This window comes from Gasterosteus aculeatus, chromosome 7 (genome assembly GCF_964276395.1).
Source record: "Gasterosteus aculeatus chromosome 7, fGasAcu3.hap1.1, whole genome shotgun sequence".
Taxonomy (NCBI): domain Eukaryota; kingdom Metazoa; phylum Chordata; class Actinopteri; order Perciformes; family Gasterosteidae; genus Gasterosteus; species Gasterosteus aculeatus.
Window position 1 is genome coordinate 16771734 of NC_135694.1, and position 27302 is coordinate 16799035.

The window sequence follows — 27302 nt, forward strand, 5'->3', positions numbered from 1 at the left end:
TTTTCGCGCTGCCCCACACTCTAGCCGTCGAGGCCCCGCCTCTAGCAGACGCAATACACACTCATGTAAAAGTCAGAAACGGAGCGAAGAACTAGTGAAACATAATCAGTGATTATGAAAAAAGTACAATAGATATCAAGAAGCAGTTTTTTTCATAAAATAGTTGAGACTTGTGTGAACATTTGAGAGTTGAAATGGTGTCTGTAGCTGAAAGATTGGCGAAGCTGAAAAATCTGAAAGTTGAAGAAGTTGAAGAGGATTTGAATACAAACTCCATTTGAAAACCATGTTAAAATATTAATGATTATTGATTTATATAAATTCAAGCTTAAGAGGTAGAAAGCTGAAAAGTCATAGCCCCCAAGCCAGAAAGAAGCTGAACATTTTAATATTTGAATGGTTTTAATAGCTGAAAGTATGAAGGAGTTGAAAGGTGCGGCGGAAGAAATAGAGGAATAAGTCGGAATAAAGATTAGAAGAACAATACTTGGAATGCTTAAAGCATTCCAACTAACAAGAGCAGTACTGCACTTCAAGATAGTGATCTGAAAAAACGAGATTCGCTATTCACCATTAATACATTCACAGTTATATGTTAGTATGGCATATAACAAGACAAAACAATAGAAAAAGTTTTTTTCAGTTTGACAAGAGCCAAGAGTGCACTCTTGTTAATTTGGTGAATGACACGATTGCCTACATAAACATACACACTAGTCTGTAGCTTTTCATGACGACACAATTATTCATGATGAATATACTTACGATGGGTACTTTAGTTTATACTTTACTTTCGCATACTATCACATTTCCCCAAAGTCTAGCATAACTCTTTGCGGGGCCTCGTCCGCTCTGCACGGTTGGAAAGGAATAGGACGTGAGTTATCTTGACAATCTGACTCTTTGGCCGGGGCCGATGGGGACATTCTGCCCTCTGCTGGTCAACACTTCCTACTGCGCGGTTTAGTTCCTGGTTGATGGGATAACACGCTTTCGGCGACTCTTTGCTCACCACGCAACATCAACTTTTAAAAGCATGAAATAAGTAGGTTCTTAGTTTACCAAAGAAACATTAAGCGACAAATACCGTCTAAAGTGAACTGTGTCGACTGCGGGTCTTGCCTGCGGCATGGCTCTGTAGACTCTCCAGCAGGTTTGCTCACAGTAGGCTTGCCAGCTTGCAATCGCCAGCCAAGCTAGCTAACTCGCTAGCTAGCAACATTGAGGTCCAAAATGACTGACTGCTGCGCCGCAGCCAACTGTGATTATCGACAAGGAGGATCCGAAAACTCCGCTCCGCTTTTCAGCTTTCCCTTGGATCCAGAGCGGTAAGACCTGCGCTCGTTTCATTGATACTCGGGTTTAAAGCGAGCCGCCGAGCACGCAAAGGCGAGTGTGTTAGCGTCCGCCGTTAGCACTGGCGCTAGCTTAACATCATGCTGGCTAACAGTGACACAACTCTGTCGAAAATGGCGCAGACTAACGTTACACTTGAAAGAATAGTCCGTGTGATATAACTGTTCTGTTCACTCGTTCTGGCTCGGAGAACGATACCAAAGTGTGAAATTGACCGGTGTCAGTTTGTCTTTACTTTCGGTTATATCGCAAACGACGAGAAAACATAGTTTGAAACTTTTGGGGGGGTTGTAATTTAAATTGCCATCGGCACACGACATGGACCGTCCCCGCGGTGCGCTAACGCGACTGCAGGCGCTGACGTTAGCTTAGCAAAACTCCAGAAAGCCGTCTGCTGACGGAGCTTTTTGGCCTCGTTGCGCCTCCCAAGCGGCGTGCGTCACGTTGCATTTCAATGTAACTCGCGAACAATGCCGATATACTCTTGCATTTAACGTTAGGTAGTTTTAACAGGTGATGTCCCCGTGTAGAAATGGCGGTCTAGCGCCCCCTTTAATCCCGCTGTTCTCTCTCAACGAGCGTTAGAGGTGTTTTTCACGCTGCTTTGCGGGAGCATTGTGCAACAGGACTGTGCTTCATATGAAAACCTAAAGAATTTATTTACATTCGTATCACTGTGCAAGTGGACATGTGACCTCCAGGCCGCAGGAGGAACAAACAGATCAAATATAGACGGGTAAATCACCTTTTATAGTCGGCTTATCCACCCACCCTTTATTCTGTGCATATTTAAATAAATAGTTTAAAAATGGGATGGAATTTTGTTAAATCATATAAGCAAATGGCTCATTTAAAACTGTGACACCTTTTTTTTGTTCTTTCTTTTATATATTTTTGTCCGGTGGGTGAACTAATAAATGTCTTTGTATCAGTCATAACTAAGCAGAGATGTGTATGGATGTTACGTCCGTATAAAAAAGTATTTTAACTTGTACTTACAGTGATGCAGGCCACTACATCTATTTGCTTTTGACCACTGGAGTAATACAGTGTCTTTAATGTTTTATAGCATTATAAATTAGATCAGGTGCCCATGCTAAACCCATTTGCATCACAATGAATAGTTCTGAAATTGAAGCACACCGTTCCACAAACCTTCAAGAGCGTGTGACGGTTTGTCTAGTCATTGTTTAATATTAAGTGTAGAGAATATGAACGCACAAGCGTTGCAACTAATTTGTTTACATATGACTTTTGATCAGTTTTCCTCCCATTATTTTTCAGATGCAAACTATGGCTGAACAACTGTCATCGCCCAGATCTCGAATCAGAACCTCCCGAGCAGTTGCATAAGCTGTACAGACTGTGTGCAAAGCACTTTGAGCCCTCTCTCATCTCTCATCAGGTGAGAAGCTTGCACATTACCCTTTGTGTATGTTATTATAATATTAATAATACTATTTATGGGGATTTTGCCCTCTGTTTTGCTATCATTGTACCACCAGTGGTGTTCCTATTGAGTAAATAATATACATTTCCATACAATAACATGGATAAACTGGATTGCCATGGATTGTTTATTCGGGTACACCTGTTCGATCTGATGCACTTTATACACAAGCAAGTAATAATGGCCAATTTTGTGAATCGTATAATGTTAAAACACTAATGTATAAGCACAAGGTGGTAAGAATGTTACAAACACATCTGTGCAATTAATCAATATCACAACTCGAGGTACAACACAAGTTGGAGGTTTTTATTGCTTAAAATGACACCAACTCACTTTTTAAAACGGCAACTAAAACAATTTGGTTATCGGAGGGTTTCGTTAGTACAAATATATGGATCAGTAAAAGTTGCATATTTCTGTCTGCAGATTTCTTAAGCCTGAAATTGCATGTTCTTAACTCGAATATGGAAGATTAGTGTAAAAGTGGAATTTCTCCTTTATTTCCTGCAGGGCGACGCCAGTGGTGTTTTGAGGGAAGATGCTGTTCCAACAAGATTTGACTCGACAATGCCAGTGAATAATCAATCAACCTGCCACAGGAAGCGAGCTAGAGATCCTGTGAGTGCTTCATTCAATCTTTAAAATGTCCCATCTGAACATTTTTCGCTACAATACTAAAAAGGCAACCATGTAATCATCCTTTCCATCTGCATAGTCTGAAGAGGATCCTACCTCTGTGAAGAAAACAAAAGGTACTGTAACTGGTTCAGTCATTTCAGCCCCTTGAGCTGTAGTCTGGGGTTTGAATATAGTACACTGCTATATACATATTTATTCACAGATTGAATTTGCCCCTTTCTCTAATCACCTCAGACTTTCACTCAGCTTTTCTTTTCCCATCAGAAAACACTGCAAAAACAGTGGTGGCTGAGGGGAAGCGAGAAGTACCCAGCGCAGCACCTGAACTGCAAAACGAGAACCAGACCCAAGAGGATGGAGCCAGCTCTAAAGCAAAAGAAACTCTCAAGGTCTATTTCAAGGAAATCCTGGCACTTACTGGCTTCAGCATAAATGGTGCGAACATCAGCACTGATGAGCCAATGGGAGGTACGAGAGGACAGCAGGCTTTCAATCGGATCTGCGTTGAGAAAATCGACAAGAAAGAAATCCTCCAATTCAGCGAAGACCTCATGCGAGAGGAGATCCAAAACAGCCTCCGGCAGGCGCGATTCTTCTCCATTCTGCTCCAGGATGTGACCAGTGTAGAGGGAAAAGAGCAGATCCCAGTTTTCATCAGATCAGTCACAGTCGATGGGTTCCCACAAAAGCACCTCATTGGGTTCTTACCGTGCAACATGGATACAGAGAGTCTGTTTTACATGCTGCTGTCAGAGCTACGAAACAAGTGGGGGCTGAGGATGGAGCACTGCCGAGGACTGACGTATCTGGTCACCGGCAGCATGTGTCAGAAAATGAGAGACCTTACCTCCAGGATTCTGCAGGAGTTCCCACAAGTTGTTCTGTCGCCCAGCGACCCATATGCCTTCAACATATGGATTATTCGCTGCATGCCTGTGCACTCCATTCAAAGTGTCGCCAACACGGTGGAGGAGGTGGCCTCGTTACTCAGGCGAACACCGGAGCTGTGCAAAAGGTTGGAGGGAAAGATCCAGACAACGTATGGGCATATGAAAGGGGAGGTGGACAGGATCAAGGCCGCCATTGCTGAGAACTGGGAGTACGGCACTGACGCCTTCCAGACCATGTTGGACATTCTGGAACCGTTCCTGAACTGCATCAACGAGATGATTTCAAAGGTAGACGAAGATACTGCTGAGCAGATGGCCAAGCTCAAGCCAGTTCTGAAGAATTTCAATTTCATCATCACACTTGTTGTTCTGAAGAACACCCTCTGTTGTGTGAGCATTCTCAACTCAAGCCTCAGGGGAATCATTAGCATCAGCAGTACGCTGCAGTACACAATTTCCAATGCCTTAAAGCTGGTAAGCAAATACCAACAGGAGCTTGCAATATTCCACAGGAAGTGGTTTTCAGATGCTATCGGCAGAGCAAAGAAGCTGGGAGTGGAGGTCACCAAGCCAGACACGGACCAAGGAGACGCAGCTGAAACGCCGCTGGAGGACCGTTACAGAGAGAATCTCAGCCGGCCCATCCTGCAGTACCTCGTGGCGGAGGTGAAGCGAGTGTTCAGCACGGAGATGGTGAGGATTCTCCGCTGGCTGTCTTTAGTGCCGTCCTACATGGCGGACCACAATTTCAGCATTCGCAGGGATAAAGTAGCAGATGCCAACTTGAACAACCTCGCGCGGCCAGACACGTTCTACGAAGAGCTTGGTTGTTGGGAGGTGAAGTGGAGGCACGCCAGCAAGCGGCGAATCCTGCCTACCACGGTGTTTGCAACGCTCAAGATCCCAGATATCGGCTTTTACCCGAATGTGCAGAGCCTGCTGCGGGTGTTGGGCACGGTCCCCTGTGTCAACGCAGAGGCAGACGTGTACGGTCAATACCATATGGTGCTGGAGAGGTGCCACTCCTACCTGAGAGCCACGCCGGAGGACCAAAGACAGTGCAGCATGGCATACGTCTACGTGAACCAAGACGTTCACTTCAACGTCGAACAGATGGTGGATTCATACGTCCAGAAGCACCCAGACATCCTGCAGTTGCTCCAGACGGTGAGTCGATTTTCATGAGTGGAATGCCGTTGAAGTTCAACTGCCCTCTTTAGTGATAACACGGCTGTTCTACCTGAAATAACTTTGTGTGTGTGTTCTTTACAGGATGATGACACTAAGGAGAAGCCTCCCCAAGGTGAGATGGCTTTGATGTTTTGGAATTTCTTTTGTAAATTAGAGCTCTAGACACAAAGATGAGCAGCGTACATAACGATAGCTACATTTTAAAATGGAAACATTTTGGGCAGGTAGTTAAACTTAAATATGCCCACTTTACTTATTTAATTCACCACCAAGTGTTGAACTATAATGTCAGTACACAAGACCCTTTTCCCGTCTCATTTCAGTGGCGTCCCATGGCAACCATGCTGAGAAGGACACAGAAGAAGAATTACAGTTCCTGAACCTAGAGATGGATGCTGAAAGGCTCGTGGAGATCAAGTGTGCAGAGACTGACAGAGATTCTCTTAAATCCGCTTTGCAAACTGCGGTGACGGCTGCATACAGCAGCCAGAGCAGGCGGCATGGTGACGCTTCTGCTCAGGAGGGAGAGGTTGAGTATGTGACCAAGTCTGAAATGAAAGAAGTTCTCACTGTGTGCGAGAAGGCCGTCAGGGAGGGAATCCTCTTGGAAGTGGGGATATCCTTTTTTTCCCTGTTCATCGACTGCGTTGTGAAATTTGGGGAGAAAGACCACCTTCCGCTCTTCCTGAGGTTTGTGGACAGTTTTGATGTCATGCGATTGGAGTTGATGGGATTCCTTGAGGCAGATCTGGATTGTGATGCCATGGGACAGCGTCTGCTGGAAATAGTAACCGTTGAGTGGAATCTTGATTTGAATAACTGCAGAGGTCAAGCCTACTTGGGCTCCGGTGACGTTTCCTATAAGCTGAAAGCCTTTGCCTGCAAAGTCCAGGAGTTGCATCCTCTTGCCATAAGCACTCACTGCTCTTCCTACTCTTTCAACACATGGTGGTCCAAATCCATCCCAGTGCCCGCTGTTAAGAGAGCCCTGGATACTTTCGAAGAGGTTGTGATGTTTTTCGGCAGCAGCGCTGCTCTACAAAAACAGCTGGATCACGTCATAGCGTTTGGTCTCCGAGAGAGCTATGAAAAGGTCCAGGAGCTACAGGGGAAGTTCTGTGCCCTTTGGCAAGAGAAGCATGATTCTTATGAGGTGTTTGTGCAGATGCTGGAGCCCATGGTCGAATGTCTGGAGAAAATCAAAAACAACCCACAGAGATGGAAGGCCTTTGTGTCCGAGCAAGCTGTGGCGCTCCTCAGCAAGGTCATGGAATTTGATTTCATCATCGGCATGGTGGTCTTGAAGAACGCTTCCTCTTTCACAAGAGAGCTGAGTGCAGGTCTCCAGAAGGACCACTTCAGCGCTGCATCCCAACTTTGCCAAATCAGCGGAATTGTGGCCACTCTGAACAGAGTAAAAACAAATATGAAGGTGTTTCACCAGAACTGGTTTGACGAGGCCTGTGCAATAGCACAGAGTCTGAGAGTGCAGATTGAAGTGCCTGAAAATGCCTCTCAGACGGCCAGAGACGGCATGATGAAGCCAGTGGGTTTTTACAAAGACGGCCTGAGTGTGCCCCTCGTAGACAACCTCATCAATGCCGTGAAGGATCATTTCTCAGAGGACCACAAAGAAGCTCTCAACTTCCTCTCCCTGGTCCCTTGCTCAGTCACAGTGAGTTACATGTTTGAGAGCCTGAAGTCGAAGCCTCCCCTCTACAGCGGGGATCTTCCCGATGCCGACAACTTCTTCACTGAGCTGTGCTGTTGGAGAGTGACGTGGAAGACCAAAGTGGCGTCCGTGACCATCCCCGGCTCAATATTCCACACCCTGCGCCTGCCTCTCATGCAGTACTTTGGCAACATCAATGCACTGCTGAGGATCATGTCCGTGCTCCCCAGCACGGCGCTGGAGGACTGCGGTGTCGTAATGCGCCACAAGAAGTTCCAAGAGTACCTGAGGAACACTAATCCCAAAGACAGGTCCCCGTGCTTGGCCATGCTGCAGGTGGGCACGGACTTCAGCAGAGACCTGGACCGCATGGTGACCCAGTGCTTGAAGGTCACTCCGCAGGCTTTGGAGGGCATTTGTCTGGTAAGTGCTAGTATTCTTTCAAATGTCACATTTCTAAATTATTTTTCTGTTTTGTCAATTTTCCTGAATGCTGCCTAAATTGTATTTACCTGGGTGTGTTAACAGGACAAGGAATCCAAACGTTTCAACAGAAACCCCGAAAACAATATGGAGGGTATGATTCTAGACGTTTCTTTGTTCTATTATAATACTCCTAACATGACTTGACGAATGTCCACCGTGAGTGTTCAATAGTAGCTTTTCTACACAATTTCAATGTTTGTCATAACACCTGTTGTCTTTCTTTCCCCCTGTATTTAGTTGATTGTGTCAAGGAGGAATCCGTAGAAGCTAAAGTTCATCAGACTCCTGAAGAAAAAGTTGACGACCAGGACATGAAACCAGCAGATGAGAACGGCCACTCTGGAGATAATCGACAAAGTCTGGCGACCGTATTCAAACTGGCCACACTTCTGGGGAAGAAGAACAGCAGCCCCTCTGACCTCTCGCAGGAGGACCGAGAGCTGTTTGTCCAGGAGCTCAGCGTGTGCCACTGGTTTGGAAGTGATAGCAAATGCGCGCCCTCTATCAGCGCCGACGAGATGGTGAACCTTCTCATAAATGGAATCCGAGATGTCCTACTCAAGGAGATCCAGGAATCGCCTTTCTTCTCGCTTATCACAGACAAACCTGTCAAGATCGACGACAAGACCCACCTGCCGGTTTTTGTCAGGTTTGTTGGGGAATCGGCCCCAAAGGTGGAGCTCATGGGCTTCTTACCATTTGACGAAAGTTGTCATGTCGATACACAAGCAAATAACCTGGCAAAGATTCTCACCGAAGACTGGGGCTTACCGATGTCTCAGTGTCGCGGACAGGCATTCATGCACTTGGGCTCGGGTTATCAAAGCCTGAAGAAGATGTCTTTGGATTTCCTCATGAGCTATCCTCTCTCTGTTGTAACACCCAGCGAGTCCTGCGGCCTCGCCCATTGGCTGGCGGGAAGTGTGCCTTGCCCTTCGGTCGCAAAAATGTTGGCTGTCACAGAAGACCTGCTCTTGTTCTTTGATGAGTCTCCGTATCTGGAAGGACAGCTGGCACAAGCTGTTGATGGGCTGTTGAATTTGCCAAGAGAGGCCCTGGAGGAAATGCCAGAAACGTGTTGCTCACGGTGGAAAAAGAGAGAGGACTTCTTTGACATACTGACTGACACGTTGGAGGGCATCCTCAGCTGCCTCGATGCCGTTAGCTCGAGTGCGTTAGGGGCAAAGTCCATCCACGCACAGGTTCTCTCCACCGCTCTGAGAAACCTGGATTTTATTGTCACCCTTGTGATTCTGAAGAATGCTTGTGCTCCCCTTCGTAACTGTAGCACTGTCTTCCGCTGTGGAAACCCTGCTGATATCCTCTGTGAAGTTGAAAAAATACCCTCCATCATAGAGACTCTTAACAAAATGTTAGAAAATGTGAGCACGCTGCACTCCACTTGGTTTGAGCAGGCATTCCAGCTAGCCACCAAGGTAGCGCCTGAACAAGTGTGCTTCTCCGAGGAGGCCAACAGCTATGAATCTCCTGAGATCTACTACAGGGAGAACCTGAGTGCCCCTCTCCTCAGAAGTCTCGTCGATGAAATGAAGTACAGCTTCTCAGACAGCCACTTGAAGGCCCTGTCGGTCCTGTCCTTGCTGCCCTCATGCAATCCACAGCCCGTTCTGCCGGAGAACACGGACGAGCCGTTCAGCCTCTACCTGGCAGGTCTCCCCGAGCCGGAGGCTGCCCGGCAGGAAATCAACGCGTGGGCCGCGGTCTGGGGAGAGAAATACCAGGACGCTGCTCCTCCGTCATCCATAGCTGAAACACTAGTCCATCCCGAGGCCAAAAGCCACCCTACTGTTGCCTCACTGCTTAGGCTAGTCGCGGTCCTGCCCAGTGTCAGTATGGAGTGGGACCTGATGAGGACCACTCTGAATTCCATGAGGGATCTGTTAAAAAACACAGTATGCAAAGGCAGCAGGAAGGACCACGTGGTGCTCCTGTCCCACGGCACCACTCTGCAGAGACTGCCCGAGGTCATTGACAAGTGTATGGAGGTTGATCCAGAGAGCATCCCGTGTCTATCCCAGGTACATTGAAAATGGCTTTGGCAATGTTCCATTTTTTTAAATTATTTTTTTAAACCTTCTAATCATCACTATCCTTTTTTTTTAGGTGATTGGAACTTTGCAAAGACTGAAGTTGGACATCGGTGAGTTCATTTTGTTTCTGAGTGTAATTATGAGACGACAAACTACTTGATTATACAGCATAAACATTTATTTTTATTTTTTATATCAGGTGGTGTAAAAGCAGAATTGACGGCACCAACAGATTCGCACTCCTCCATCGTAGCAGAGGACCCTCCGGATGGAGAGGTGAAATCGACGGGTAATGAAGTGACGCCGGAGGTCCCCCACGGACCAAGAAAAGCAGTGTCTTTCTACGAGCCTCAGCTGCGTGAACAGATCCTCAAGGAACTCTGGGACTCTCAGTTCTTTACAGTCATAACCGAGCAAGCTGTCGAAATCGACAGCGAGCCCTACGTCCCGTTGTGCATCAGGTACTTAAACAAAGAGGACATCCAGTGTGAGGAGACGCTGGCCTTCATCCCCTTTGGCAAAGACCCAGTTGTCTTGGCCGATGCAATTGAGACTGCCCTGTCTGAGAAGTGGGGGCTGAACATGGAGTACTGTAGAGGGCAAGCCCTGCTGAGTGTTGGTGAGGTCGGAGCTCAGATGAGGGCTGTGAGTTTAGCCTTAGCTACGAAATACCCCCAGGCTGTGAGAACAGTCAGCTCCGCGTTGTCCCTTAACGTGTGGCTGGCTAGGTCGTCTCCCGCTGAAGAAGCGGCAGATGGAGCATTTCTCATTGGTAAAATATTACACTGGCTCACGGAGGATGTAGAACGGCAGAACAAGCTGGAAGACATGATCATTCACGTGTTCCAGCAGGACGAGGTGAAGGGCAACGAGCTGACAGACAGGCTCATCAAAAACTGGGAGAAGAGTCACGACATGCACGAGGTGATGGTGGAGGTTTTAGAAGCGGTTATGCTCACTTTAAATGAGCTGAAAGGGGAAGGAAGTGCTTCAAATCGGCAGCAGGCATCGCAGTTGTTTGACGCGATCCGAAACTTTGAGTTCATCCTGTCGGCCGTGGTGCAGAAGAACATCTTGAGCGTAACTAAAAAGCTGAGTCAGTCTCTGCAAGGCAAACCCTTAGACATGCTGATGGCGGTGAACCAAATGCCCGACCTCAAAGAATCACTCAGTAAACTGAAGAGCGATATTGACACCCATCAAAAGGTCTGGTTTGAAGAAGCCACCGCGCTGGCCTCTAAACTCCACGTACCTATGATGCATTCGGTGCTTCTAGAGCCATTGAGCGAGTTTTACAAGGAATCTGTAAGCCTGAAGGTCATTGAGCACTCAATAGCTGAAATTGACGACCTCTTCACCGAAAAGGTACTGGATACGTTGAGGTGTCTGGAGGTCGTGCCTTACGCAATGTCCAAACTAGAAACCAGCATTCTTAGTGGTCTTGTGTTCCGCCTGTACAAGGAGGATTTGCCAGACCAGGCCTCGCTTCACACGGAGATGAAGTCGTGGAAGGAGAAATGGCTGGACCCCCTGGCCGGCTACCTCCCGACCACCGTGCTTGATACGCTCAAGACGTCGCAGATCAGGAGTTTCAGTAACATTGAAACTCTCCTCAGGCTCCAGGTCATCTTGCCCTTTTCAAGGAGGGAGAGCAACTTCAGACAGGGAAAGAGAAGCTTACAGCAGTTCATTCAGCAGGAGAAGCGACACCTCACTCATCTACACCCTCTGTAAGACAGGCAGGTCTTCCGTCACTAGCTTGCCCATCTGAGCACCAACCATACCGAAGAACTAATGTCTCAACCTTACTCCAGGTGCCGTGTTCTGAACTTAATATTTCTGTGTACATTATTGATCTGAGTTCTCTTTGAATTTCCTTTTGTTGTTATCCTGCAAACTAAGCCCTATGTTGTTTTCTTTTTTTTATCCTGTAGTTTGTACAGTTTTACTGACCAATGGGACCAATGTCTTGGCAAAAAAAAGAAAAAAAAAAGAGTAATGCTTGTGTGCCTTGATGCGAAATGAATAATTCACCCCATGTATCATGATAATTCAGATGTTGAAAAATGTCCCATTGGCAATCACTGACTTCTGCATCGCTGTTATGAACTTTATTATAATGATTAAATGCACCCGTAACCTCTCCTGGGCACAAATAGAAGTGGGTAGTTCCATCATGTCTCCTGATGATTTCTCATGTTTCCTGTCTCTCTGCAGGAATGAATTTGCTGTAAACGTATCTTTTGAAAGAATGTTTCCTGAAATGGAAAACCTTCATATATATTTGTCAAAAAAGTAATAAAATTCTCCAAAAATATGTTTTACTTGTTCCTCTTTTTTTTAAAATATAGATGTAGTCGTCCTTTGTGTTGTCATGTCTGTAAGGTGACACAAGATGGCACAGTGGTGCTGTGAATGGCCTACACAGGAAATGACTGAATGAGATCAGAATTGCATCTCTAAATACACAAGTGTACCTTTAATCTCCAGGTGCGTCATTAATGTAACTTTTAATATGTTTTAATACATTTTCATGGTTTATTATTGCACCATGAAGGTCCCATTGAGATACCAGATATCATCATGGTAATAATTTGCAACTGCAGAAGGACAAAGCTTTTTTTTGGCATTCCCATTGTGTTCAATATAGTCTTACTTTTAATGATTTGATACATTAAAAAAATATGTCCTGCAAGGACATAATCTGTATTAAATGAAAAAATAAAAACTTGCACAAGTCACTAACTGATCAACAAGGACGTATATTTACAGAGCGGTTTGTTCAGGTCATACGGACACTACATCATTTCAAAATATCCTGGTCAATATTTATTTAGCAATTACCTTTTGTCCTCAAATAAAGCGTAAGCCTTCTGCAATGCCGGGTATGTGAGACAAGCCGGTTTGACTCGTATTCACTGGTAATGCAAATCAAGGCTTCGGGGCTCCATTGTGGCCCTGTTAATATTTAATTCTAAGAACTAGTGTATTCTGAGTGCTGTGGCTCAGTGTCTGGCTTTCTTGTTAATTATTTGCTTTGAATTCCAATTTGGTGTATAAGCCTTTATGAGAGGAATTGCAATAACATGCAGCCACTGAAGTGACAATCAGAAAAGCAATGTCCTGTCCTTTATTTCACCCATAGCTTCTCTTTCATATCAGTGTTGGCCAATGACAACATCCACCCAAATGTTATACTGAAAAACAAGATAAAAAACAGATTTACTAATTTCAGTCTTATATACCAAATACACTGACACAATATCCCTGGGCTTATTTAAGTCACATTAAATTCAAGTTTAATACATAGTCAATTTTTCTGAACGACTTCCAACACGTTTCATATAAAAAAAGGCCGCTGCTGTTAAAAACCCTCCGCTAACACATCCACACTCTGTGTTTGTTGACGTGACGCTGCCTTATCTTTTAACACCGATAACCCCACTGGGTGCACTCTTTAAAAAAAAAATAAAAACATGTATTCTTCCTGTGAGCTGTAACAGCAGATGCCTCCCTCACAAAGCCCCGATTGTCGGTGCTCAGCTCAGTGTGAAAAGAAGCATCTCCCTGTCCTCCGCTCAGCTGCTGAGCAAACGGATCTGTCTCCACTGTGCGCGAGGCCCCAAAGCGGCCATGTGCCTCACGCAGCCCTCGCCTCGTAACCCCATCCCTCTGCTCCCTCCGCTCCCTCCGCCACCAGTGGCATGCCTCCTCCAAGCGCTGTTTTATTTATTTACACGAGGTGGACTCCGTTACGGTTTGGAACCTCAGGTGCTGCCGGTGTGTTTCCGCATGAAGAACACATCCTCCATCTTTAAGCAAAACAAGGTATTGCCATAATTGACCCGTGCGCCAGGTTTCCTGCTGGAAGTCAAGGTTCTGTACTGATGTAAGATTTAACTGCACTCTGGAGGGGAATACACAGGGCTTAAGTGGATTTTATTTCAAGGTTCCCTTTCAGGGAAAATTGGCAGCACAGGCCGAGATACAGATGCTCCCAACCTTTGGTTTGAATTAATCAGATGTCAGCTTATTAATTGTTCTCTTCAGGAAACACATTATTTTTCCATGCCATTGGAAAGCTACAGGCATCTACACTGTGAGTGAAATGTGCAGTGCTGTCTTAGGTGACTGTTTTCAGCTGGTTATGAGGTGTGTGCGGCATTATGCAATCATGGAGCAGGAGATGCTATTTCAAGCCGTACTTAATTGTTTAAGATTAAAATAAAGGAAAAAAGTATGTTTTGTAGACCTTTGCAAAATAATACAAATCAGTGGAATGAAAGGTATTTGTGCCTGAAACTTGCAGTTTGGTATTTCCAATAATTATGTAATCAATAAAGGAGTAGGAATTCTTCTTTTATAACAACCGCAATCGAAAGGGCCGAGCTCATAAAAACCAGGCACTTCTCCAGCTCGGTTTGGAGGCCTGCTGCCCGGCTGGAGCTGCCCTTCTCTCTTCGCTCTTCTTCTTTCCTTTTCCTACACGTGCGAGCGAAGAGCGCCTCCAGCCACATGGTTCACCTCAACCTCCTCGGCCTTAAACACCTCTTGCTCATCTTCAGCAACACCCCCTTGGACGCGGAGATGCGGCCTTGATAAAAGACGCGGCTGAAACAGCACCTGGAAGCTTCTCTCTTTTTAGGGGAAAATACACCCCAGAATAAAAATCACATGTGCTTTGCCGCGGCGTATTGCTCGGTTTATGATTCATGAACGTCACCAGCAAATCATGCAGCTGCAGCATCGACAGAAAATCGTAGCATAAGATAGTAATTTAATATGAGAATCCCAAGATATTTCAGTGGATTCTAGGCTTATTCTTCATTCAAACATAATTAAATGAAACTAATACAAATCGTGTCACCTGATGACATCATCAACAAAGGTTTTCTAAAATGTCTTAATCACTGGTAAAGAAAAAACCCAAAAAGAAATGCTATATTTTAGCATTTTGCCTTTGAAGCACGTTTGGTGGAGTGAGTGGACTCATTTAGCTCTAAATGTATGACAGCCTGATAATATGACCGTTACGTGATTTAGAATTTACATTACTGGAATCCAGGAATCCACACCTCTCCTATGAGAATGATCCTGGTGCGGCCTCCCTGTAGGACCACATGACGTGTTCAAAAGTGCCACCCATCTGTCACTTGAAAAGGCTGCGCCCTCAAAGCCCAATAGAGGCCGAGGCTGTAAACAAATGGCGTACGAAGGATGTGGGTCCTTTCAGGCAGATTGGACGGGGCTTGTTATTTATTGAGGCGATCCCCACTGTGAGCTGTCACAGGAGGGACACCCGAGGGTGATTGGATTTTCATACGGCGGCTTTCAAAAGCCGTCGCTGCCCCTCTGCTGGTCGGATTTGACCCTCCAGGAACACCGTTGGTTCTTCACAATGCTGTCGTTATTTGTCAATAATCTGCTGGCAGCAGGGCCGCGTGCCGTTCCCTGCTTTGGGGATAAAAGGCCGAGTGAAAAGGAACCGTTACGGATGTGGTTCACCGATGGTTTCCATTTGAAAATTCCCTTTTAAGTTCTGGCTTTATTGTATTTATGTTGACGCTGTTAATCAAACTCCTGGCTTTGATTTGGATTGGAAATGTATCCACGGTCAAATGGTTTCAGTTGGTAATCGAGAACAGACCGATATGAACGTACGAGTTATTCGTTTATCAATGAGGTTTTTATCTGAAAATCACTAACTAAAATGGGAGATTTCAAAAATAAAAACCGTTGCAGTGTGCTCATGATTACCCTTTTATCTAATGAGGATTGGGCAGTAAAAGTGAACAAAGTTCAGATCATACGTCTATTCCATTTTCTTTCATCTCCATTTTAAATCATGAAACATTTATAGCAAACAAACAACAAAGAAAATAGATTCAACATTTTTATTTGAAAATATTAGCCCTGATCTTTGTAGCTGATCATCTGGGTTCATAGATGGGTTCATATGCTGATGGGAGCAGAAAATGTAAAAACTGCATATTTTATCTGGGCCAATTCTGTAGCGTTTTGCCGAAGGCGGTTAATGTACCATTTCTATTTATGTACATTTACAGCTTGGGTTCTTATATTTCATGAGGCTCTGATAGCCCATGATTTAATATATAGTTATCTAATGTACCGATTGAAACTTCATTTTAAAACAAACTTCCAGCTCAGGCTGAAACCACATCTGGTTTAATCAGTGCGTCGAGAAAAACAAAGAAAAGCAGGATTAGAAACAAAACGTATGCTTTTGGAAACTTGTGTGGAAACTGTATTTGTGAAAAGTAACTTTTCATGCACATTATAGGTTATTTGCCAGTAATCCCAGAATGTCGAAAGCAGATTATTGTTAAAAAAGGACAACATAGCATCATCTAGAGAGCAGGGAATAATCCTAAACGCTGCTCGGATTCTGCTCCTAATGTGGCATGAATTATTTCATTTTCATGGACTCCAGTCCCTCCCCCCCCCCCTCCTCCCCACTCAGTCTCCCCCAGAAGGCATCCTCCCCCTCCATGTTGCTTGGAAGGTGAGATGTGAAGATCAAGGGACTGCCTGTTTATCCTAGCTGAGGAATGGAGAGCCCGAGTGTAAGAAGTGTCTCGGGTAGGACGAGCCCGGTCCTGCTGGAAGCTCCAACAACACACACAAAAACACGCACGTACAAACACGCACACGCACACAAACACACACACTCCGACCTGTGCCCATTCGCAGTTGACTGCCACGTAAAACACATTGACTCTCACGAAGCCGAGCTCACGGCCCCCCTGTAAACACGCAGCTCTTGTTCCGTGTGTGAAACGTAACAGTGGAGCCTGTTGGGCCAACAAATTCCGAGACACGATCCGGGTGTCCCCCGGAGGAACGGGGGCTCGTCCTGGTCTCCCGGTGTCTCCGTTCCGGAGCATGCATGACCACACCTGATCTGCCGTTTTCCCCCGAGCGGAGCAGCTAGCAGTGCTCGAGGGCCGTTAGCTACACCCGTGGCAAGGTCAAGGTCACGACAACCGCTCGCTGCTGACTCGGAGCGCTGGAGGCGGCCCGGCAGATTCTCTGGGACAACGCGTCCCCCACAGCTGGCTCCGCAGCATATCATCTTTAGTGTGGTTCATATTTAAGGAAAACGCAATGTGTCTTTAAGAAGATTTTTTTATTGAAAAAATGTAAAGAACAGATTTTGGATAGCATTAGTGTGTGCATGTGTGCGCTTAATTAATGTACCTTTTAACTGTTATCTATTTACCAAATGGATCTAATAAGTTTGTCTTGTTGGGAAGACATTGATTCATGTTTCAAATTGGAAAAATAATTCCTGTATACAAAGGATCAATACTATTTCCGTTACGGATAAAAGGGTGTGTCGGTGACTATGAAAATAGTTATACAATTATTCAATCACTTTTCCTCATGTGGCCGCAATTTTGAAATCCAGTATAAAGTGGCCTACATATCTCAAGTCATTACTACTATATTATGTTAAGAATCAAATATGAAATAACGTTTGATACTAGAATTTACGCTTTTTTGATCAAAGCAATTATTGTGCTTGATATTGGACTTAATTATTCTATATAATTACTATTTCAGCGGTGCCTGCGTAGAAACACAGTTTAACGATTTATATTGTCAAACAATAGAACTGAGATGTGTTTGGTACAGCAAATATTCCAAACCGAGGGGTGTTTTTAAACCAATTATGCGTATTATTTGTTGACTGAAATACGCACAATGATAAGGTGACCACAAGTGTTCTTTGAGACATTTTAATGACAATTTATCGCTGTATGATACCAGAGTAGACATATAAAAATATCATAATAACGGACAGAACTCAGCACACAGGGTTTTTTTTGTATTTGAACTCCGGGTATCGATCCAACTGAAGAGTTTCTATGCGCGCAAGAGGAGTGGAGATCAAAGCGGGCCAGTGGGTAGTGCTTTAAAGTTGAGCCCCCCCCCGCCCGCCCGCCCGCCCACCCACTCAAACCCAGGCTCACTTACTCTCTCAGCCCTCTCTGTCCCTCTCGCACTCACCAACACCATGCGTACCTGTCCGGAGCTCCTCCACCACCCCGTGCTGGATTATACCCGTGCGTCTGGCTGATACCGACAACATTCCACTCACTCGGAGAGGATATTACGCGATTTTCCTTTTACTTTTAAAACAAAAAATGAATTCTTCTTGTTGACTGGTTTTGATCCAACCTGTGCAAAGCAGCGCGCAGCGGCAAAGGTGAGCGAGCCGGCCGGGTCGGAGGAGCGCTGCGTCCGGCACGTGTTACACGTTTGGGACTATTGTACACGGTTGATTTCATACAACGCGTTTGGGGTTTTGTTAAATTAAGGCTAGAACAAATAAAATAACGTAATATTACAAGAATGCATGTTATTTTATTGTATCGTCAGAGAGGACCACAACAACTTTTTTGTCTTTAAAATGGCTTTTGCCTCATGAATACTTCCCCAATTTAAACATCTCGGCTAACAAAATGATTATGAAGTTGATACTACAAAAACATCTTTGCCGACCTAGTGCCAATTAATCTCCATCTTTCCACCCATCGTTTGGTAAATAAGGCGAATAGTGGACTTTATCTTTGCTCGATGAGTGACACACGTCGGATGGTGTGTGTGTGTGTGAGGCTATCAAGCCTTTATCTTTCAGGGGGAAACAGGAGCTGCCATTCAGCCTTCTTGGGCCAAATGTAAATGGAAAGAGTTAAACGAGTTAAAGAGACTAAACAGCTGTAAATAAAGACCGCAGGCTAAATGCTCCGGGGAATGTGTGACTTTCTGACCGGCAGTGAACTGTAAGCAGCCGACATGTGAGCCTGCAGGTCACTGCGCAAAAGCCGTCGGCCGAGTGAAACGAGTCTCACCTCAGCTCATTTAAATAATGAATGTCGCACAGTTTCAGCGGAACTCCCGCTTTAGGGGGAAAAAAGGGCCCATTATCAGCAGTTTAATGCGCCCAGTTTGAGCTCCCTTCAAAGAGATCGCTTATCTCACCGAGCTTCGGCTACTGCGGCCGAAGATTACTGCGTTGATCCCGCTCTTTCTGCGCCACATCTACAACGGATTTACAGAGGCGGGTAAAAAGCTTTTTGACAGCAGGGCATGGACCCTGTTTGCCTGAAAGCTTCTGAAATAAACTTCAGCCTTTTTAGAAAGTGTCAAGTCCTAAAATAATGTAACTTAAGATATGTTAAGTTAGGCGGTCGTCGTGGTGCAGGGGTTAGAGAAGGTGTGCTGGGAAGCACAAGGTTGGTGGTTTGAGTCCAGGCTGCCCCATGTTCCATGTCGAAGTGTCCCTGAGCAAGACACCTAATTGCTAATTGCTCCCCAGGCAAAATGTGCCATGGGTTTAAAGTGTAATGTAAGTCGCTTTGGATAAAAAGCGTCTGCTAAATGACCTGTAATGTAATGTAATATGTCTTTGTCTTGCAGGTTTTGTTGCAAAACCCCTTTTCTTATAGTGAATTTAGAAGGCGGTAAAATATATTTCTTTAAATGTGTGCATACGGTTTGAGATTGTCATTGTAAAAACTAAAATAATATTCCATCATCTGAGATTTCCTCTGTTCCTAAATGACCTTGTCGGCGCATCGTAAACCAATACTTCAGAAAACCAGAAAATCTCCCCCGCCGGGTCATTGATGTTATTTATGTTATTAATTGCAGGGTTTAGAAGAGGAGGCCGTGCCATGAGAGTTGACTTTCCAGTCCGAGCCAAGAAGCCCCTTTGTGTTTGTGTCCTGTGAACTGGAGCCCGCCGTCCCACCATGAGGAGCAGCTCTCGTGTCCTGCCTCTTGGTGTGCTCGCAGCTCTGCTACTGTCTCAGGTCTGCTCCGGCATCAAATGGCTGTAAGTATTCTCAGGAGGGCCGCCGTCTCCTTCTCCGGGTCTTCGCGTCCAAACAGAAGACGTCACAAAGATACGCGATATTGTGCGTCCGAGTGCTTGTGTGTCATGGAGAGCGTAGGGGCCCGTGGCAGCTTTGAAACGGGCCCCAGCATTCCTCAAGTTGCTTTTGATGAGAGGCCGTTGCGATCCGTACATGTGTATCTGATGAAGGGGACAGTAGATTAGCAAAAGTTTCCTGGAGATATGAAGGGAAAACCCTTCTGGAAAAAGAGCTCCGAGATGTCAGATTAAATCTGCCCCCCGCCGACCCCCGGCTGTATAATAGCTAGAAGATAAGAATAGAGAATAGGACGGAAGTGACGGAGCGTCTTGGCCCTGCAGACAGTCTCGTTAGACCACAATCAGTGAAAAAATGGGGTTTGCTGTCGTGGGATGCTGAAAAGCTGTAAATGTTGGCACAAATGATGATTGCTTGTACTGTTTCTATGGTAAAGTTCAAGTAAACAATCATTTTCACAACAAATCGGACTTTGGAAAGTCCGTAAAAATTCCCCAGTTGCTACTTTCTCATTGTTGTGTTTGGAGTTTTCATAAAAGCCTTTTTTACTTTTATCCCAGCGCCAGAACACTAAAAAACAGGCTTTGTGCCGGGGCGTCCATGGCCTCGTCTCCGGGCGAGTGCCTGTACGTCTCACGGCGCGAAGACCGAAGCAGATGTGCGGATACGAGCTGGGGATAGCATGTGCTAAATCTAAGCCCCCTTACAGTCCTGATGTGAATGCACGGCCAGCGGAACGCAAAACAGATGCGGCTGTAAACACCTGTGGGTGCCGGGTTACCACCGGCCCAGGCGAGTCATAGCTTATCATCGGGCACCGAGCGGCGGCCCCCTCGGCCCCCTTAATGCAACACAGGCCGAGGAGCGGTCGGCACCGCCTGGTTCCCACGAACTCTGTGTAGACACGTGAGAGCGGAGATCAGAGCTAACCTGCTGCGCCTGCGGTTTCTCTATTAAGTTCATACTCAATAACGCTTAAGACCTAAAAAGTGCGGCCTTCAGTGGTCCGTATACGACTGATGTCAAAGCGGGGCCACAGGGGACGGCGCATTCTGTGGCGGCAGATCTATGTGTTTTGTCCTCTTATTTAGTGGTTTTCAGGGAATATCATGAGGCCTTCTCTGTGCTTTAACAATAGCAAAGGGCCGTGCCGGGAACGTGTCACTTAAATTTGATGAATCCTTTGCTTTATTTTTCCTTTGGGATTTTCAATGTGATAAGACATCCAATGTATTTGTGTACGCATGAAACACAGCTCTGTGACGAAACCTCTTTCTGAGTTGCGTAAACATAATTTTTACAACTCAGAAAAGGAGTACTGTAAAATGTCAAATGTTTTTACCCTACAGGTCGATATCACACGCGCCTGCGTCCTTGCACATCAACCAGACCCAGCACTGCAAGCTGCTGCCCGGCCTGGTGTCCTCCCAAGCTCAGCTGTGCCGCAGCAACCTGGAGCTCATGCAAACCATCATCACGGCTGCCCGCGAAGTCAAGAAAACGTGCCAGAAGACCTTTTCTGATATGCGCTGGAACTGCTCCTCCATCGACATCCCGGCCGACGCTCAGAAGTATCGACCGGATCTCGACCGAGGTAACGGCCGTGATAATGAAATAGTTTGAATGACGGCGCGGAGGCTTTGGTTTGGAAAGGGCCGCTTTTATTAACCCCCTGGGAGTCAGATGTTATTGACCAATGATCAACGAATAGGCATAACGGAGGTTGTTAATTGCTGCATTTACTGCAGTTCAGAAACCTGTAAAAGGATTCATGGCTCCGGTGATATCTGCATGTATTAACGTGACTACAACCTGAAGAATTTTGACAGACAAAAAAAATGATGCCTCACTTTCCTTCTTTCCTTTGGCAGCAAAATTGTTTCATGATATATTCCCACGGAGCTTTCACTAGGAACTCGCATGGAAGCTGTTTCTAAACAGACCCCCACATACAACATTTGTTAATTCTGCACGATAGATGAGTTACCGAAATCCACATGATCTGGTAGCTTTGCAGTACTTCTTGGTTCTGTCTAGTGCCAAAAAGGACCTTGATTCAGCCAGAGTCTGTTGTGTGTGTGTGTGTGTGTGTGTGTGTGCGTGTGTGTGTGTGTGTGTCTTGGGATTTGGTCTGTGCACGAGGACATGCCAGCCATTTGCCAAATGAACAGTCTGCAGCGACAGGAAATGGCTCATCTCTGTACACGGATGGCTTTGATCAAACAAGCCCCAAGGTCATGCGTGATTTCTCCCCTTACTTCCAAATTGCTCCCCGGAATTTAACATAGGTGCTTTCCTGTGTGCTCACATCACCCCCACTTACATCAGCGCTCACTCCCCGTTAGCGCCGATGGACTATGTTTTCATTTTTGTGCAGCCAATTTTGTTGTTTTTTAGTGCGCTGAGAGATCTGAGAGGGAAACGGAACAGATGGATTGCAGAGAAGTTGATTACAAAGAAATAGTTTCAGAACTAAGCGGAACCAACGGGAGGGAAAGCTGTCCATTACACGGCTCATGCTAAGAATTAGACATGACATCCTCACCAATAGTAACATTCCGACAACCATAAAAAAACGAACTAACTATATTACATAAATATTAGTTGATAAATTAAGTTTCTGATTCTACGGCTTTGCTAATGACTCTCAACTAACTTACTGACCAATAATCAATTCATTAAAAAAAAAACAAAGACGGAAACACACTTACAAATTATATACGAATGAGTCGAATGCAGGACCAATTTGTGATCCTTCTTTTGTCGACAGGAACCAGAGAGTCTGCATTCGTCTACGCCCTGTCCGCCGCGACCATCAGCCACACCATAGCGCGGGCGTGCACCTCCGGGGACCTGCGGTTGTGCTCGTGTGGTCCTATTCCCTCGGAGATCCCGGAGCCCGGCTACCGCTGGGGCGGCTGCGCGGACAACCTGCACTACGGCTTGATCATGGGCTCCAAGTTCTCGGATGCGCCCATGAAGATGAAGCGTGCGGGCTCACACGCCAACAAGCTGATGCACCTTCACAACAGTGAAGTTGGAAGACAGGTCAGCGATATGGCCGTGCTTATCTCGTCGACGTTTCACAATATGTTTTTGTTGTTAAGGGATACGATATTTAAATTGTAAATGTATTTGTATAGATTTAGCTGTTGAATTCAGCGGGAGGAGAGATTATGCTCAATGCATATTAAATCACTGGTAACGGATCGGTGCTTGGTATCTGTCGATAACAAGTTTAGGTATCTAAAGCGGTATCCCGAAGGACAAACTGGTATCAAAACATCTGTGATTCTGTCTGACATGTACTATTATATGTCGTCGTATGCAGGCGTTGAGAGATGCGCTGGTCATGAAGTGTAAATGTCACGGTGTGTCCGGCTCGTGCTCCATAAGGACCTGCTGGAGAGGCCTGCAAGACCTGAAGGAGATTGCCATGGACCTGAAGACCAAGTACTTGTCGGCCACCAAAGTTGTCCACAGGCCCATGGGGACGCGCAAGCAGCTGGTGCCCAAAGACATTGACATCAGGCCGGTGAGGGATAACGAGCTGGTCTACCTGCAGAGCTCTTCCGACTTCTGCGCTAAGAATGAAAAGCTTGGCTCTATCGGCACCCAGGACAGGTGAGACCGCGCGCCACCTCCTCGTCTTTGACTGCGAGCGTGCACGTGAGAGGGCGGGACGTTCGGTAGCAGGGATCCGTTTCGCTCGACCTGCATGTCTGCACGTCCAGGTCGTCGACTGTACTGCCCTCCTGCCTGCTGGCCCCGCTTTGTTGGCAGGACGGCTGATAAAAACCAGCGGCCCCTGAGAGTGCTGCGTCTGAGCATGTGCCGCTGAAAGGGCCACCGCGACTGGAGTCGTCGTCTCGCTATCTAACGACTAATGCCGTTATTCTTAGGGCTGAGTGGACTCCAGCTGATATCGGTTGGAGGGGGCCACACGAATGAGGAAATTGTCCGCCAAAGATAAAGGTTTATTTGCGCCTCTGAGCTTCCGGTGTTTAAGTTGGGACACAGTGTTAAACATGTGTACGTGCTGCTGCTTTGTGCTCCGTGAGAAGTTGAGAAGCAGAGTCTGAGCGGGCGGGTCATTGGCCTACACAGGGTCAGAGAAGTAGGGCTCAAATATGCAGCGCTATCGCCCAAGCTTCTTGAATTACTCAATTTTCCATAACTGAGTTACAGAAAAAGTACGGCTTGTTTTTGAGGCTTTACTGTTTAGCTTTAACTTTGAAGGCAAACAATGGGGTTTACTAATTAGTTTACTGTTAGTGTTTAAACTAAAAATATCATGTCATTTCAGCAGCATCGTCCCATCTGTTTAGCCAGACTATCGGTCAGCAGCCAGCCAGCTCAAGTTGACTAAGCCGCTGAGGATAAAAGGCTGCCCTAACTAGTAAGACATGCTGTATAATTTAAATGTCACACATCATATGACTGTCATACGATGTGTCGCCATTGGGCCACTTCAGAGATAACCAGAAGACATGCCTAACGTCAACAACACTCGCTGGGCCTGATGCGTCCGCTGTCTGTCTGCAGCCTGATAACGCAGCAGACTTGCAACAGCGAAGCCTCAGCCGAATCACGAGGCGCCGCATTGCCCCCGTTATTAAATGAGCGTGTGATGGAGCTAATGTTTGTGTTTGAGCACGTGTGAGTGAACATGGGTGGGAATCCATTGTTCCTTTATGTCTAGAATAGGGCAACCATAGCTAAGCGTTCCACTGATGGCTTTTTACATTTTCGCTTTTGTAAGACTTTGGTTGGCTAGAACTTTGTGTAAAATTTGTATTGCTGTTGGACCAGATTGGTGAAAGGTTGTTAGGTCAATGACTCTGACAACTCATATGTGGATGTTTTTTAAAGGACGGCAGCCTTCTTGTGTATATGTAATGACAATGTACTGATGTACGCTGCTGTACAAGTTTCCTTTCTGGATGAAATTAAAACGTAATATTAATCAAGATTACAAAAAAATTGTACTTTTCTTCTAGACCGAAGCGTTTGGGTTTCTCAGACCTCTGACCTCACACACACAATGCCAGCTCTCTGGTTGCTCTTTGCCAGCTGCGGGACACTTTTTAGCGTTATTTAGACCGTGGCCCTGCTCCGGTCTGCGTTGGCTCTTCCCCATTCGCAAGACCATACAGACGGTCTGAAACAGCTAATTTTAGCCACAACTCCTGATGGAAAAAATGTGATCACTGATACGGAAAAAGTACCCTGGCATTGGGAAGAGATGTGCTATTGAGGCTTGTTTTTTAGTTTTAAATCACATTAATGTACTGTTGCGTCAAGCAGCAGATGTGAACCGCATAGTGCTGTCCTCTCTTTGCACTTACAGCAAGGAAGTGATATAACAACATTATCTCCCCCATTCTGCATACTTCCCAGCTCCCACCGATATAATAAACTTTCTCCTTCCTTCTCCTTCACTCCCGCAGCCGCCTCAGTGTCTCCCTCAACACACTGGTCATTAACACTGCCATCGTAAAAGAATGCAATTAGGTGGAGAAGGCAAGCTAAAGGAAGGGATGGCAGCCCCGTGTATCCAGTGTGATTTATGGCAGGGGCCATTCTCACTGCTCATTCAAGGTTTTCTAAAACGCTCAAAAGGCTGAGGCACACAGAACGGCGGAGCTCTTTTGAAAGGACTATTGTGTTGCTCCGTACAAAGTATTTTTGAATGAAGCTGTAAACGTAAACCACACAGGAAACCGCGCGGAATATCGTAGCGTCGATAGCGGATCGTTCAGTCCGCTATTTACAACATTTTCCCTTTTCTTGTCTAATTTCAGGCAGTGCAACAAGACCTCCTTCGGCAACGACAACTGCGACATGATGTGCTGCGGCCGTGGCTACAACCCGTACACGGAGAAGCTGGTGGAGCGCTGCCACTGCAAGTACCACTGGTGCTGCTACGTCACCTGCAAGAAGTGTGAGCGGATCGTGGAGAGATACGTCTGCAAATGAGTCGGTGGTTCAGACCGGCGCCCGCCAGCGGCCCTCTACCTGTACCCGAGGCTGCAGATTAACCAAAGCACTACAATACGGAGAAGGCTTACTTTTGTTTTAAGCTTTAGCATGTTTAACTTCAACGAGACCAGCTCTATTCTTGTGTCAGTATCATTTTTTTTATTGAATCTCCAAAATGCACAGTGGGCTTCTGGGCTCTTTCTCCGCCACACGAAACCTGGACGCGAAGAACACGGCAACCGGGCCAGTTTACCTGAAGACCGCCGTCCTCTTGGGTGTTTCCTTTTCTTTGTTAATGATTATAAATCCCCCTAACAGGGATATCTAAAGTCTATTTTATTATATCTAATAAATAAATAATATAGGATTTTATGCTGGAGGGGGAGATTTTTGTCTTTGCACCTCACTACACAGAGACTCGTGTGTTTCATTCCACGGAAATCGAAGCGTTCTGATGGATCCGCATAGTACTTTTTATTTTTAAAGGTACCATTAAAACTTTTTCTCCTCTGCGGCGATGGACAATAGGGGGAGAAAAGGAACACAAAAGGGAACTTCAGAGTACTTTTCAATCATGGAACATTTTTGTGGTTGACGGTTTGGACTCTCGCCGTGTGTCTTGTGCAGATCTATACACGCCTGCATCCCTGTGGACCGAGAGACTATTGAGGACTTTGTAAAATGCTGCATCATCTCCTTGCCTGTCATGCAGTTCAAAATATATTCTATTTTTCAGAGCGTATGAGCTGAACTGATGGATTTTGTAAACCACTGTTGAGTGGGTGTACATACTGTTATTTTGTATACTGAAATAAAGAAAGAATTATTTATAAAATAATTAAATGACATGGAACTTGCATGATTTTTCTCTTCTACTGCGTTTTTAAGCACGTACCGTGGGTTCTTATTACAGAATCTTGGCATAGACAAATTCCTAATTATTTCCTAAGCTAAGCAACATTTACTGTAATTCCCTGCGAAGCCAAGTGTTATAAAATAAGAGTGTGCCACGACTTACAGCGCACAGGGATTGTAACTCAGCTCAGCAGAGGCAGTAACGAGCTTTGGGGTTCAACCGCTCTCTAAATCACCCAAACAACAAACGTGTTGGTTTGGACATCCCATCGCCTCACAAAGGCCATTGCAAAGATATCATTGTCACTCCTCTCACACTCCAACCAATCTGTCAGGCACCAAGCCTCCAATGAACAAAAATCTAATAAAAACCTAAAAAAGAGGCAGAAATGTAATTTATTTGGAGCATATAGCTGCCTGCCTGTCGGACGGGAGCAGACTTGGCACTGTATTCAGGCGAGGTATTACCCTCTGGACAGCTGTGTGTTGGTTAAAGTGGTTCTCATGATTCTACTCTGACAGAAATAACTGTGCACGACGTAGAGGCCCCATGCTGGGAGCTCACATGATGCATCGCAGCTCCGGAGCTGTAACACTTCCTGACCCGTAGCCTGTGGAGGACCGACAGAAACAACCCTGGAACGCGTCTATTTAGGTTTGTGTGAGAAGATGCACGGGACCAGTGTGGCTGAGGGGAGTAACCAAACTACCAACTCTAAGAGAGTCTGGCGAATTTGATCAGAGGATGTTGTTGTGTAGTAGTAGTCTAAAAGCAGAAAAGACGCAAGGATTCGGGGTCAGGGAGGG

The 27302-nt window shown here is 45.8% G+C and overlaps 2 protein-coding genes across 2 annotated transcripts; both read left to right on the forward strand.

Annotated features, from left to right (window-relative positions):
• Nucleotides 1-904: 904 nt before the first annotated feature.
• Nucleotides 905-12053, forward strand: LOC120822764 (uncharacterized). Its single transcript, XM_040182680.2, has 11 exons — nucleotides 905-1328; nucleotides 2641-2761; nucleotides 3320-3427; nucleotides 3525-3561; nucleotides 3713-5505; nucleotides 5611-5641; nucleotides 5853-7624; nucleotides 7730-7778; nucleotides 7925-9726; nucleotides 9812-9848; nucleotides 9938-12053. The coding sequence occupies exons 1-11, from the start codon at nucleotides 1234-1236 to the stop codon at nucleotides 11470-11472; spliced, it is 7380 nt and encodes a 2459-aa protein (XP_040038614.2). The 5' UTR covers nucleotides 905-1233; the 3' UTR covers nucleotides 11473-12053.
• Nucleotides 12054-17730: 5677 nt separating this feature from the next.
• On the forward strand, nucleotides 17731-26478 carry wnt11 (wingless-type MMTV integration site family, member 11). Its single transcript, XM_040182909.2, has 6 exons — nucleotides 17731-17968; nucleotides 19417-19600; nucleotides 21008-21252; nucleotides 22429-22706; nucleotides 22990-23282; nucleotides 25463-26478. The coding sequence occupies exons 2-6, from the start codon at nucleotides 19518-19520 to the stop codon at nucleotides 25635-25637; spliced, it is 1074 nt and encodes a 357-aa protein (XP_040038843.2). The 5' UTR covers nucleotides 17731-17968; nucleotides 19417-19517; the 3' UTR covers nucleotides 25638-26478.
• The last annotated feature ends 824 nt before the right edge of the window (nucleotides 26479-27302 follow it).